This window comes from Myotis daubentonii, chromosome 5, assembly GCF_963259705.1.
Source record: "Myotis daubentonii chromosome 5, mMyoDau2.1, whole genome shotgun sequence".
NCBI lineage: Eukaryota > Metazoa > Chordata > Mammalia > Chiroptera > Vespertilionidae > Myotis > Myotis daubentonii.
The window spans coordinates 43,235,920-43,251,331 of NC_081844.1; the positions used below are offsets into that span (position 1 = coordinate 43,235,920).

The 15,412-nt window shown below is 38.5% G+C and overlaps 2 protein-coding genes across 7 annotated transcripts in view; one reads left to right on the forward strand and one right to left on the reverse strand.

Annotated features, from left to right (window-relative positions):
• Positions 1-15,412, forward strand: part of CBR4 (carbonyl reductase 4) — an 82,169-nt gene that overhangs the window by 40,076 nt on the left and 26,681 nt on the right. The window lies entirely within an intron of this gene.
• The window catches only part of PALLD (palladin, cytoskeletal associated protein), a 393,658-nt gene continuing 381,534 nt past the window's right edge, over positions 3,289-15,412 (reverse strand). For all 6 annotated transcript variants that reach the window (XM_059697670.1, XM_059697669.1, XM_059697672.1 and 3 more), the window contains 6 exons: positions 14,736-14,830; positions 12,723-12,855; positions 10,091-10,298; positions 7,189-7,354; positions 6,541-6,674; positions 3,289-5,423 (listed from right to left, as the gene is read on the reverse strand). In XM_059697670.1, coding sequence (XP_059553653.1) covers positions 5,251-5,423; positions 6,541-6,674; positions 7,189-7,354; positions 10,091-10,298; positions 12,723-12,855; positions 14,736-14,830 — 909 coding nt within the window. In that variant the 3' untranslated portion in view covers positions 3,289-5,250. The remainder of the gene's footprint in view (positions 5,424-6,540; positions 6,675-7,188; positions 7,355-10,090; positions 10,299-12,722; positions 12,856-14,735; positions 14,831-15,412) is intronic.

Genomic DNA, 15,412 nt, shown 5'->3' on the forward strand with positions numbered 1-15,412 from the left:
GATGATGGGATTTTTATCTTTCTTTTTGTTAACATGGTATATTCCATTGATTTGCAGATATTGAAACATCCTTGTATTCCTGGAATAAATTCCACTGAATCATGGTGTATAATCCTTTTAATGTATTGATGAATTGGATTTGCAGTCCATCTGGTCTAACATGTAATTTAAGGCCAATATTTCCTTATTAATTTTTTTGTTTGGATAACCTATACATTGCTGAAAGTGGAATATTAAAGTTTCCTATTATTATTGTACTAGAGGCCCAGTGCATGAAAATTTGTGCACTCAGGGGAGTCGGGGGGTGGGGGGAGGTTGGTCTCTCAGCCCTGCCTGCGCCCTTTCACAGTCCTGGGTCCCTTGGGGGATGTCTGCCTGCCGGCTTAGGCCCACTTCCCGCAGTCAGACATCCCTTTCCCAGTCCGGGAGCCCTTGCTCCTTACCGCCTGCCTGCTCACTGCTCCTTACAGCTCGGCTCGCTGCTCCTTAGTGCTGCCTCGGAGGTGGGAGAGGCTCCTGCCACCAATGTTGCACTCGCTGACTGGCACTCCCCCTGTGGGAGCATACTGACCACCCAGGGGCAGCTCCTGCATTGAGCGTCTGTCCCCTAGTGGTCAGCGCGCATCATAGCGACCGGCCATTCTGCTGTTTGGTCGATTTGCATATTACCTTTTTATTATATAGGATTGCTGTGTATTTCTGACTTTAGGTTTGTCACTATTTGCTTTGCATATTTATGAGCATAAATATTTATAATACTACATTTTCTTATTGGATTGACTCCATTATAATCAATCATATAATGACTTTCTTTGTCCTATTACAGTCTTTGTGGTAAAGTTTGTTTTGTCTGATATAAGTATAGTTATCCCAGCCTTCTGTTGGGTTCCATTTGCATAGAATACCTTTTTTCATTCTTCACCTTTAGTTTTTGTGTCCTTACATCTGAACTGAGTCTCCTAGACAGCATATAGATGGGTCTTTAAAAAAATTAATTACTAAGCCATTTTGTGTCTTTTGATTGGAGAGTTTAGTCCACTTACCTTTAAAGTAATTATTGATAAGTATGTAATTACTGCCATTTTGTTAATTGTCTCCTGGCTGTTTTATAATTCCTTTGTTGTCTTATTCTTCTTTTGCTCTCTTCCTTTGTGATCTAATTAATCTGTGGTTGTATGCTTACATTTCTTTTTTTTAAATCTTGTGTATCTACTATAGGTGTGTATTGTTTTTTTGTGTGTGGTTACCATGAGGTTTATATAAAACAACTTATGTCTGTTTTGAAGTTGATAATGACTTAACTTTGAACACATTTTAACACTACATTTTTATTCACTCCCACTCACTTTATATTTTTGATGTCTAAATTTGCAGTATTTTATTTTGTGTATCCCTTAACTAATTATTGTATTTATTTTGATTCCTTTTAAGTCTTTCCCTTTCACACTAGCTTTGTGATTCTCTTTTAGTCTTCAACTTTTGACATGTTACATTTTTTTTTAATTTTATCTATTTTTTTTATTATTATTAGTTAAGGTATTACAAATGTGTCCTCATCCCCCCCATTAACCCCCAACCTCCCCCCCACACACAATTGACATGTTACATTTTAATGTATCTTGGTGTAGGCATCTTGGTTCATCTGTTTTGGAACTCTCTGGGTTTCCTGCATCTGGATATCTGTTTTCTTGCCCAGGTTAGGGAAATTTTCGTCTATTATTACTTTGAAAATGTTTTCTGCCCATTTTCTCTTCTCCTTTTGGGACCTCTATAATGTGAGTATATGTTGGTCCACTTGATGTCCTCTGAATCCTTTAAGCTATTTTTACTGTTTCACATTTTTTTCTTTTTGTTCCTCTAATTGGATGAGTTCCTCTCCACTATGAGTTTGCTGTTCCTTCTGCTTCATCAGTTCACTGTTGAAACCCTCTATTGCATTTTTCATGTCAGTTATTGCACTCTTCGTCTCTGTGACTTCTATGTGGTGGTGTCGCTTTGTTGGAATTCTCACTTTGCTCATGTATTTTTCTCCAAGCTCCTTGAGCATCTTTAAGGCTGCTATTTTGAACTCTTTATCAGTTAAATCACTTATCTCCCTTTCATTAAGGTCTTTTCTCAGGTTTTTATCTTCTTTTGTATGGAGTGGATTCCTTTATTTCTTCGTTTTTCCTTGATACTCAGTATGTTTCTATTAGGTAAAATACTCACTTCTCTCAGTCTTGAAAGAGTGGCCTCATGTAGGAGATGAACCATATTATTCAGCCCTGTCCAGGCTGTTGGTTCCTCTCAAACCTTTGTCATTGTCCAAATAGCCTATTTTATTCTGAGTTGCTCTCAATAATTGCAGGTGTGCCAAGACCTGTCAATGTCCCAATGGATAGGACCTCAGTCAGCATCTAGACTCAGGCTGATTGGAAGCCAGACTCGTGGACAGCAGTTTCTAAAGTATGGGAATGTGCCTCTTTGAGGGGAATACTGGGAGAAGGGTGTTTCTGTCTTCTTCCTCCGTACTGAGCCTTGGGGTTATAGCCAGTAAAGGGCTGTTTGTTGGCTTTCATCTATCAGTGGTTCTCAACCTTCCTAATGCCACGACCCTTTAATACAGTTCCTCATGTTGTGGTGACCCCCAACCATAAAATTATTTTCATTGCTACTTCATAACTGTAATTTTGCTACTGTTATGAATCGTAATGTAAATATCTGATATGCAGGATATATTTTCATTGTTACAAATTGAACATAATTAAAGCATAGTGATTGATCACAAAAACAATATGTAATTATATATGTGTTTTCCAATGGTCTTAGGCGACCCCTGTGAAAGGGTCGTTCGACCCCCAAAGGGGTCGCGACCCACAGGTTGTGAACCACTGCGTTAAAAGTGTTTGGGCCTGTTGCCAAGAGATTCAAAGAGTGTTGCCCTGAGGGAGATTCTCATTGCTGAGTTTGAAAGTGGCAAGGGATGTGGGTGGTCGGAGGAGTGAGTGACTCCTAGGGACAGACTTAGTGAGACTCCTGTTCTACATCAGTGAGGAACTGAGTTCTGTCATAACAACTTAAGCTATGAAGAGGATCTTGAGCTCCAGACGTGAAAAATTTAGTAGATACATTGATTTTAGCCTTGTAAGACCCTGAGCAGAGAATCTAGACATATTGTTCCTGAAATTCTAACCTAGAGACCCGTGAGCTAAGAAATGAGTATTGTTTTAAGCCTTGGTTTGCACTAATTTGTTACAGCAGCAATAGAAAACCAAAACAACTGAATATTTTGCTTCACAAGATTGCAACTATGATTTGTTAAATATTTATTGATGTTAAATCCACATTACACCAGCACAACAACCCAAAAATAGTATGATAGTACTATTTTTTTTATAAATACAACATAAAAGATGGCAAAATAATGCTACTTAATCCCAAACCCAGAAAATTAGCAAAAAAGTCACATTCAGAAAAATTTGGCAATTAAGATATGACATAAGTCATAGTACTACAATATAGGTAGGTCCATGAGGGACTTTGTATGGTATCTTAAATTCCATATTAGCAATGCATACAAGTGTGGCCAAAGAAGCTTGCACCACTGCATAGAACATCTGCCACCCAGTGCTCAAGCCTGTTAATAATTTCAAACCTGGTTGGTTGGTGTTCCTACAAAGAAGTAGAAAGCTGTACATGTGAAGCAGTAATATGAAATATATGGGGTGGTACACAGATACAAAATTACTTTAAAAAATACTATGTATTGAATTGAGTAACTGAGCTTAGAGAGTTCAACATTTTTATTATAAATAATGAAAGATATACGTGTTTTGCATAAGGAATACAGTGTTTTCTTTTCATAGCAAAGTACCATTAAAGCCTCATGTTTTATAAAATTAGGCCAAATTGTTGTTTCTTCTTTTTAAAAATTTATTGGTTCCGACTTAAAACCATCAAGTCTGGTCAGAATCATCTCAGTCTAGCTGATGCAGAATCATGTGCATTTAAAAATAAGTCTTTGCTGAGACGCCTTTACAAACTCCTCAGCACGTGGCACCTTCTTAAAGCACGGTTTCATGTGAGCAGGGATGTGAACTGGTATTTTCCATTCACCATGTCTTGGTGCCATTGAAAAAAAAATACAATATGGCACAAACCTGTTTTTGTCTCTCCTAAGTCTCCATTTCCTTCAAGTAGACTAGATGCTACAGGCAATGTCTCTCTTACACCAATCTTGCAGTCTCAGTCCATTGTCAACTTGCTCTAAACATCTAAAATCATCAACTACTACACAAACTCAGACAACACTAAATTTCCATAGCACAGGTGCTCCAACTTCCAGCTGGCCCTAGATTCCCTGACTTGTGAATGGCTGTGTTTTTTCACCTACATGTGAGATTAATTTTCAAGAAAATCAAAGAAAAGCCTGGCCTTTAACATGTCTCCTGCCCTTCTACTTTTATCTAAATGAACACAAAGTAGTAAGTATGTTGGTAGCCTTTTCCTTCGTTCTTCTCCTTACATCTTTCAAACCCCTGTTTCCTCCAAATTCTGTATGCCTTGGTGATTTGGGTGGTTTGGATGCCTTTCCTGGAATGGACTGTAATATATTTCTGTTCTATTCAGAATACTTTATATTATTTATATTTAAATTAGCCATTTAATATGGTTTGTAAATAAGCTTTCTACCTAGGTAGCATGAAAGGAAATAAAACACATAAAAAATGTCAAGAACTAAGGTGTTACCCTTATTAGAAAACACTTGACAGTATTATATTTAAGGCAAGTAATTCCCTCCTTATGATTTAATATAAAACAGTTTGCAAAGACAAGGCATTAACTTGGTTTTCTTTCCTCTTCTTTTTCCATCCTTACATATTGCACTTGGTTCACTGTAGCTGTCTGGATACACTGCCACTTTAGAGTCATTTTAGTATTTTTATGGTACAAATGCCTCATGTTACGCATTGCACGCTATCGTGTTGTGTAGCACCTAAAGCTATGTTTATAGGCTCTTTGTTAATACGAATTGTGGTTACCTTTAGCATTTCAGACCACTTTAATCACAGCAATTCAAAAGTTTTCCTGTGCAATGTGTACATTTCTATCAGCATCACCTACTTAAACTCTAAGTTTGGTATATCAAGTAAAAAAAATATTTTGGTTTCTTATAGTCAAAGGTATGGTTTTGCCTTTTACATAGTGACAAAGGCATATGCTGGTCAAGGCAGGGTGTTTCAGTGTTTCAGCTTTAAGAAGAATGTCGGATTACAGGTCCTCACTCTCCACCAGGCCGGCATTCAGTGTCAGGTGAGATGGACTGGCTTCAGGCTGGAACGCTGCTTTGATGTCTAGTCCCTGGTCCGAAAGTGCTGCATAGCGACTGGCTGAGGGGCGTACTTTTTTTGGCTTGGTGCTCTGTGGCTGCTGATGCCACTGGGCTACAAAAAACAAAACAAAAACAGGCTCTTTTAACCATGATTACTGGAAAGCCCTTAGATGTATCAAGTAAATACATGTCTTTGACATCCTCCAGGCACATGTTCCTTATGAAGACTGGACACATTGATAGTAGAAATCCTAAAATTTAAGAATAGTTTTGCATTTTGCTCATATGTTGCTGAGTTATTGTCTATACAGGGTATTGGGACTATAACAGCTGGATAATAAAGACCAAGTGTAGTTTATTTTTATTTGAAAATAAATATTTGCTACAGCACAGGGAATCCTTTGAGATAGTCTCTAAGTTTCCAAATTCACCTCCCTCCTCTCTTTTAATTTTCAGAGTTTATAATCTATAAATGCCACAATAATTAGAGTAGTTTGGTGTTCTGGATGGATCTTTTAACAGTGATCAATAGGAAGGAATTAGGCAGTCGGGAAAGTTGAGGTTACTCATTTTCTGAAAAACCTCATGAAGTTATTTCTCATTTAAGAAGAGATAAGTTCTTAAATTTTTCTAGTGGTTTTCTCTATGTCAATAGATCACATTATGCTATTGTACTAGTTTGTAAATTCAATAAACATGATTTTATTTAAATTTAGGATGCATAATCACAAATCTGTTGTTCAGCTGCTTAAGATATATTAATGAGAAAAGCACTAAGCCACAAAAGTATGCATTCCAGGATCAATGGTACACACACTCAGAGTGCAATAAGACATTGTGATAGGATTATAATATAAAGAAATGTTAAAAAAAAAAGGCAGTCATTTGCAAAACACAGTAACAAGCGTCATCTGAAAAACATGTGGTTATGCCTTTGCCTACGGTTAACGCCTAAGGTATGCTTGGGTAAGGAAGCCACAACTGACTAGCCAACATGCATAGTTTGCTAATAATGCAAAGTTTCTGCATGATACTTGGGTATTTTTTCTCCTGGTGTAGTTCACTATTAATGTCGAGAAACTATAAATAGAAAGAGAAAGAACAATATGAATTTTTTTGGCAGAAAAAACACTAGTTTATAAGATTAAATAGCAGTAATGTGATTCGCTGTGCAGATGCCTGACTTTCCTAACGTAATGGATAAATGCAATAAGGTGGAGCGCACTCACTGTAGACGTCCAGCCTGGCCGTGCAGGACACAATCCCAGCCTCATTCTTAGCCGACACGGTGTACCACCCGGCGTCGTCTTTTGTGGCTCCCTGAATGAGCAGGCAGATGTAGCCATGATTGTCCTGGTGCATGCTGAAGAGAAGGATAAGGCCATTAGGGTTTGAAATTTGTAAAAAGTGGCTGTGAACACGAAGCATCATTTTTAATTAGGTCATTAGAAACAGAATAGTGAGAACAGGCGATAATAGGGTCATACTTATTCTGGAGAGGCTGCCAGCCCCATTAAAGTTAATGGGAGAGAAGAGCAGACGTCAAGAGGTTGAATAAATCTGCACTCTTAATTTCTAGTTAAGGATCTGCCTTTACCAAACCACTGAATAGTTTCTATCACCATTGCAGCAAATGAATTCATCTTTTCTTTTAGGTATAAAGATAAACACAGAAAAATCACCATGAGATTAAATTAGAATGTGCTTCATCACATACCATTATAGCTTCTTTCTAAAGGCTTGATCACACATTAGAGTAGAGAGTGATTTTTGTTTTTGATGTCATCAGTAGCATGACTCACACAGATTTACGTGGTTATGTGAGCCGTGTTTCCTATGTATCATTAGGATTAGATTAATTCGTCCTGTAGTCTCACCTCACTCGGTCAGTGCTGTGAGTGAGTGATTCATTTTCTTTCTTCCAAAATATCTGAGGTGGTGGCACTCCTGAAACACGGCATTCCAGTCTCACTGGGTACCCGTCAGCAACGCCGGTGTTCTGCAGCTTCTCGATAAACACAGGGGGTTTGTGTGCCTCTTTAGCTGAGAAAAACACGACATAAATGATCTATCAGTGATAGATGAAAGGAGCACTATGAAGAATTCAGAAGCTTTTTGAAATATTCCTTAAGCGGATCTTTTATGATACTATTTGTTACTTCAGAGGTGGCACGATGCTAGTCCTCTCTCCAAATTATTCTTTCACCAAGAAAGGTTACTATGCTTCCTTCCACTCATTTGTTTCCTCAATGAATTCAAGCCTGACAGGCCCACACAGTCCACTGGCCATCTGCTCCACAGAATGCCTGACAGACTGTGTGAGACTCCTAGGTCATTGCCAGCAGCTGGGATGGCTTCACTGCTAATTATGTGACCACCCAGGCCCAGCCTTTACCAACCACTGCCACCTAGTGGTGCTGAAGAGGACACGTGTATCTAGGAATTTGATCCACTTTAATTCCTCTCCCTGCTATCTGAAATGTTTGCTATGAAGATTCTGAAACTTTTAAGTGATGGCTTAAGTGAGAAGTACTGTAGGATTGAAAAGGGGAAACATAAAGTTGAGAGGCATTTTCATCTAACTTTGGCAGCTTTAACTAGTTACCTATACATTACAGATTCCAATTTGTATTTGAAGGGCTATAAAAAGACCTTGAAGGAAGGAAGCCATATAAGAGGATAACTTCATTAGTCTGAGAATTCAGAATTGACTGTTAAAAGCACTCTAATATCACCATCCAATGGGAAATTGTTTTGTTGGATCTGATGTAGAAAAAATTTGAGAAAATAAGGTTTAGTTTTATTTTCTTCTGAGCTACCAATAATGAATTTGAGGATACATGTCTTTCTCCACCATATTCTACCTTCTGGAGTGATAAATATATCAATGCAAAGCTAAGGGAAAAACAGGTGAAGATGATAAACATTCCACCTGAAATTTTCAAATACCCAAGACTATCTAAAAAAAAATATTTTTTTATTGATCAGCCATCTCCTATATGCCCCCTACTGGGGATCAAGCCTGCAACCTGGGCATGTGCCCTGACAGGGAATCGAGCCATGACATCCTGGTTCATAGGTCAACGCTCAACCGCTGAGCGACACCAGCTGGAGTAGAGGGTAGTATTTTTATTGGACTTTACATGGTTACTTGACCTAGGCCTGTGGTCCACAAACTGTGGCTCTCAAGCCACATGCGGCTCTTTGGCCCCTTGAGTGTGGCTCTTCCTAAGCCTTAGGAGTACCCTAATTAAGTTAATAACAATGTACCTACCTATATAGTTTAAGTTTAAAAAATTTGGCTCTCAAAAGAAATTTCAATCGTTGTACTGTTGATATTTGGCTCTGTTGACTAATGAGTTTGCCGACCACTGACCTAGGCTGTTTTGGTGAAGTAGGAACAGACCCCACTTAGTATTCTTTCTGGGCCGTTTTGAAAAGAGCATAAAATGTATATAAAATGTCTTAATGTCATAGCAGCTCACCATTAAGAGTTGCAGTTACCATTGCAGAGCATTGCTATGGAGGGTACTGGTGATGCAGAGCTTCACAGATAAACCTTATAAAACATGTGAGGCATCATGTTCCCCATTTTTCATATGGAGAAATGAAGTGGCAGAGTCGTTATATATTTGCCCAAGGACACAGCTAGTAAGCAAGAGCTGGGATATGACGTCAGAGACTTTGCTTCCAATTACTATGCGCTGCCATGTTCTAACGGAGATGTCTCTTGGACCTCAAGGGTCAGTCCTGAGGACAGGCAGCACATTTAACAGGAGAAAACCAAAGGGTTTAGTCTGATGAGGGAAAGTTAGAGGAATGAGGGAAGTCAATCCTAGTGCGTAGTATGCTGAATACTATACACAAAATTGTAAAGCATGGCTAACACACAGCACCATAGTCCACATATTGACTGCTACTCTCTTTCTTCAAAGAACTCAGTGGCTCTCGGTGTCTGGAAGAGCACTAGGAGTCAACAGACCTTTTGAGACTGGCCCTTAGCTGACTAATGGGACCCAGGCAAGTCACTTAATCTCTCTAGTTTCCACATCCCTAAAGCTAGGATAAACATTTGCTCTAATTATCTCATAGAGCTGTTATAAGGACTAATTGAGATAATGTATATGAGGAATAAACATTGTTTCTTTTTCTTTTACAAGAAGAGATATCAGAATCTTATGTTCAACTCCTAAGGATGGTATAAACCTTTCCATAAATATACTGTCCTTATCTAAGTGTAAGACTTCATATAACAATACTTTTACAAAGTTTACCAAACAGTATAATTAATTAAAAGGCAATTCTGAGTTTAATGTGACTATAATATTTGGGGGTAATGAAATATTTAAAATTTTGGACTTTGAAATTGGTATCTGTTATTTTAAAAGCTGAGTCTGTCTTCAGAACTTCATGCATAAGCAAATTCTTACACAGCAAGTTCGGTTCTTGGAGCCCATGCTGCTGCTTAAGCCCTTTTCGTAGATAACACTGAGGGCCAACACATACACATGAGTAGGATGACCCAGAAAAGCCCAAATTCCTTTCTCTCTTGTCCAGGCTAGTGGGAGAAGGAAAAAATAAATCATAATGGCTACACTGAAGAAAAATTAGTTTCTGATTTGCTAAGCCTTACAACATGCCCTGAATGGCTATTTTGATGATACAATCTATTTTTCAGCAGTTTGAATTATTCTCCATATTGGTTACTGATGTAGGATTAGTTCACATTTCCAAATCTGATGGTCATTGGAGAGAGGAAGGATTCGCAGCTGAGCCTACCTGCAACCACAAGCTCCAGGCTGAACGAGTTCTGTCCTGCTCGGTTAGTGGCTATACACGTGTAGATGCCGGCATCTCGCGATGTGACAGGCTCTATGATCAGAGAGTGCACCCCGTTCTCACGTACGAGCATCTTGTGAGCACTGTCGGGGCGGACTGGCTTTCCATCTAGTTGCCAGCTTAGATCTGGGGTTGGTAACCCACTGACCTAAACCAGAAAGAAAATGCATATAAATTTCTCTGATATTAAAACAATGAAATCAAGAGCTAAGAAACCATAATAAATTCCTCCCTTGGTATTACAAAAGATGGCTTTTAGTACCAGCTCAGGTTCTTTTTTGCTTAAAACCTTTCAGTGGCTCCCGAAGCACTCGTGTGCTCACTTTTAAACATTTCTTATAGAGCAGCCTAGAGAAATGGGGATTTAAAAAACTTCTGTCATCGTCTTACTTCACCAGGGGTTATAAAGACTACTGGATGATGTCAGCATCGGGCCCTGAGCTCTTTGACAAAAAGATGTCCCACCATAATAACTGTAACAAATACTCAGCTGGCATTTATACACTATGAAGCTTCTCATCAAAGAGTTGCCATAGCTGTGCAGACGGTGGTGCATCCATCAGCAAATAGGGCTATTACTATTATTCGATAATCCTTGAAACTAACAAGAACAATACAAAATTACCCAGAAAGCCATATCAACAAATTAGCATCACAATGGAAACATCATAAAATCTTGAGACCATGACAGCTGTGTAGACCAGCGATCAGACAAAAGCACATTTAATTGCTAATCACAAGTTGTGCTTTGAAAGGTATGGATGGCTGCCATCTGTCAACTCTTCACAGCTTTGCCTATGAATGGGGAGAAAAGCACCCCTAGGGAAGGCCTTTCTACCCAGCCCACATTTACTAGTGGGGAGTTACATACAGAAAGATGTCCGCTGGACTGCAAAACAATTTTTTTGAAGGCCCAGCTCTGCCAAAATCAGCCAGAGAACTCAAAACTTCTCTTTCGCTGTGTGATACTCATTTATACCACCTAAAAGATGCCTCCCCCCACATGTCACAAAGGTCTAGAGAATTTAAAGGAGAAATATTAAGTACATTTAAATTACTGGTCAAAGGGATGCAGAGATTTGGAAGCAAACAGCAGTAGTTAGGCCGCATGGCTTCTGGGAGGGTCACGCTCTTATGTTCTCCCATCTGTCCACCCCCTACCCCCAGCTCTCCACATACACTGCGTTCCCTGTCAAAGGCCATTGGAAGTGGACTGTAGAAAGAGGGAGTGGATACTTGTGGTCAGGCTCCAGGCCTTTCCCAAGTGTAGAAATAAAGTGGCTCTGCTGTTCCCACTGTACTAGTTAGACCCCAGACAAGCAGGACCGTGCACTGCCGAGGCCACCGTGTGCTTAGGAGGAGAGAAGCCTAAAGTGCTGTGTACTGTCAGCCCACCTCATTCACCACGCACCTGTGCCAGCGGGCAGAGCGTAAGGCAAAGGGAAAATGCTGGCTTCTACTACCCCTTTCCTAACCCCAACTTTCTTGGTTGCATAAGTAAAGAAAGCCTGATCTCAGGAATTGAAGGTGATTATAATCAGGTCATAATTTAAATAGATCTTTTTAATCTTTTTATATGTGTCTAAAAGATCTAATTTTTGTACAAAGTGCTTTTCTAGGAGATAGTGGCACATGGGAAAGCTTAAATATATTGATTTACTTTTTGTAAAAACAAACTGCCCTTATCCTTTAAATCTACTATATTTGTGCTTTGCCATCTCAAAGAGAACCAGCAGAGGGAGCCTAAACAATGTTTCAAAACCTTATCCACACTGCTTAATCATCACTTGTACTTTTTCATTTCATTTTTCCAGCTTCCTTGCATTATCATAGTGTCGCTGGATTTTAAGAGCTTGTTTATAACTAAAGATGTTAACCATTTCCCATGCATTGCAAATGATATACCATGTTTTTTGTTACTATTTTACTCTGCTGTTTTACTTTTGGTTGTATCAAACTTGTTGGGCAAATATAATCATATTCTGTTTTTTTTTAAAAAAACCTTATCCACATTTAAGAGCTAAATTTTAAATTTAAGATCAATAAGTAATGGGTAAAACAAACAAAAAGTTTTCCAGAGCAGTTTTTAAATATTTTTGCCTTAAGCTCTTTTGAGAAATGGATGAAAGCTTTATCACGCATACTTGTGTGCAATTTCAGAGTTCACACATGCAATAAAACCGGGCCTCCCAGAGTTCAGAAGCCCCGCTGTAAAATGGGTGAAAGAAGGCTGCACTCTCATTTCTCTTAGAAATGACATATGACTGATGAATACATGTATTATTTCAACAAAATGAGAAAGGACAAAACCTCCCAGGGGCTTTCTAGAATACTGTAAATGGGGCCCTAGGGAACGAACATATTTACTGAATGTTTAAAAGTGAAGGAAAAGAATGATTCAAAACAGTATATACATATCCTGTATATTTCACTGCTTTTTCTTTCTCTTAAGCTGAAACACATATTAAAGATGTCTATCTTACATAACTTTCCCAAAAGAAACTAAAGAGAAATGGCAATGAGGGGAGAAGGGAGACGATCGATTTATAGATCGTCTATAGCAAACTCTTACTTTGCAGTCCATTCTGCAGAGTTTTCCTTCTTGCACAGTCAGGTTTCCAGGAGCCTGCAAGAAGTGAGGTCTGAAGAACCGCTCCTGGATGGGTTCATTTTCATCTCCACTGTCCCTGGATCTAGAACGAGGCCTTAGAACAGGATACATGGTAGACAGTAGTTACTTCCAGGCTCTTAGTCATCTGTTGCTTTTCTTTAAAAATAATACATGGGGTAATAATATAATACCCTTGCCTACCCCCAAGGTTTACATATAAAAACATCAGCAAAGCAAAATCTTGTTTCATTTAGAAATTTCTTACAAATTTAACCTGCTAATTGCACATCTTACACATTCTGCTCTCCTAATCTTAAAGCTAGTATAAATCATAAAAAGGGAAATTGGAGAAGATGGGATATTTTATATTAATGTTTTTTACCTAAATAAATACTTTGAAAGCTGTATGAGAAATAGCAGTAGCTGTTGCTCATTTACTTATCACCGATTCTTTTTCAACAGAAATTACTGTAACTTTGTGATTTTAAATGTATGGAAAATTAAGTTTATTATTTTATAAAAACTTAATATCTTTAGAATTAAAATTCCTTCTCATATTAGCCAGGAAAACAAATTGCATTTTAAGGCAGGTTTTCTTTTATATCGGATATCCATGTACTAAAGACATTTTTTTTTTAACTTTCAAATAATGTGCAAATCTCCCAGATCTTGTGCTTCTGTCTTGTTTTTAAGTATGTTGCCAGAGGCATCTTTAAGAGCAATACAATTTTAAAGTAAGGGCAGGGAAGACTTAAGGAGAGCAAGATGTTGAATGCAAATTCTGCCTGTAATCCTTTAAAAAGTAAGTTTAAAAACACTTCACTAGAAAAAGTAAGAGTGGAACAAATGGAAGATTGGTATAATAGGCTAATGATTATCAGCTTTTTAATATAGTTTACTCTATAATAATACAGATGTAATTTTTGAACAGAGTGCTTTTCTAGGGAACAGTGGTACATGGGAAAGCTTAGATATATTGAAGACCATAAGAAAAGCAAAAGAAAATAATACAAGAGAATGGATATGCTACTAGATATGTGTGTGTGCAGCCACAGATACAGGCCTAGGATCCTGTGACAGATGTTGCCAGAAACAAGTTAGATTTGCACATGCTTAGGTGCCTGAGTTGGCCTTTTCAAATGTTGCACAAAGGGCTCGGTGGGTCCAATCACATGAGGCCTTATAGACACACCATTTGTTTGGTGCTTACTCAGTTCTTCCTGGTGCCTTCTATGAGCCTAATTTAGTATTTGTTCTTTTCATCAGGGTGTTTGCATCTGTGGCCTCTAGTTTACTGTCATGCTCCGTCTATAAAATATCTAAATAGGAACCAAGATGATAGACTGGGTCACTTATCATATTCTTTTCTAAGTGCAAATGTGTTGCTAAGAAGTAATATCCTTTCCCCAGCCCTGCCCATCAGCATCCTTACATACACTCCGGGCTACTAGGAATGGAAAGCATGCACTATTGTTAGCAGATATTTGTTGAGCATTTAAAATATGAAAAATATTACCTATAAGGTTATGGTCTAAAATAAACTGTTTTGAACGAAGTATTTGAAAAATGAATTCTCACAAGCCAGCTGGTTTTAAGAAACCTTAGTGGCAGTAGTTGATAATGGTCAATCCATACAGCTCTTGGTTTTGAACATCTGTGTAGCATTTACTGGTATTTTCGTGTCATGTAAAGATGCTGAGTTTTGATTTCCTCATGTATAAAGTGGGCCCTATTTAACAAACGAGTGATGGTGTATCTGAGCAGGCTTAGCACACTTTAGTAAATGTTTGCTCCCTTCCTCTTTCTGAATTGCACAGTAGCGTAGTCAAGGTGCCATAACCGTATACATTTTAACATTATATTCACATTCTGTCTTCAACTCTGTGGTTTTTATGGTCACCATAATTCTAAGAGTGTTGAACTGACAGTAATAAATTAATAGTGACACTTAATGGGAAGGAACATCTGAAATACCTTCTGACATGAGGAAGGCCCGAAGGAGAGCGGGGACTGCGACCTCTCTGGCTGACAGCCTGTACCATTAGCCGTCCAGTACAACTGACGCGGCCCTGTTGGAGACAGCGGGAGGAGAAGTTAGTTGCTATGCAAAGTAACTCACCGTCCATTCTCCTATTCTCCATAGCAAATCAGTGTGCCACGTTAGTGATGACACCGCCCCCTCTCAGAAATGTACTTTCCGTGGGCTCAGTAAGCTTTACTGTTTTATCTGGGATGGTATTTAAAATGACAGCCTCACCGGATTAACTGATCTGTCTGCTGAGGCCTCCCTAACACATGAAGCTGAGCTGTAAAATACAGCAGCAGGACATCACCGTCCTGTGATGATTCCACTTTCACAGTCAAATAGCTAATTTTGAAGTCAAACTGCATGATTTTAGTTTTCTGTTAGATTTTCTCAGTAATATATTTAATAAACATTAGTAGTATCCCTTCCCAAAACCACATATTAAAAGAGATGGCGGCATGATAACATGAGCATTACGAAATAAGTATGCACAGGGATGACAAGGAGAGCATGATGAGTATGGGATGCCTTGTTTGCATGAAATGAACATGTTTGAGATTTAAAGACCGGAAGCAAGTTAAGTACCTAAAATGTGTGGGTCATAAGGGCCTATCTAATGAAAAGC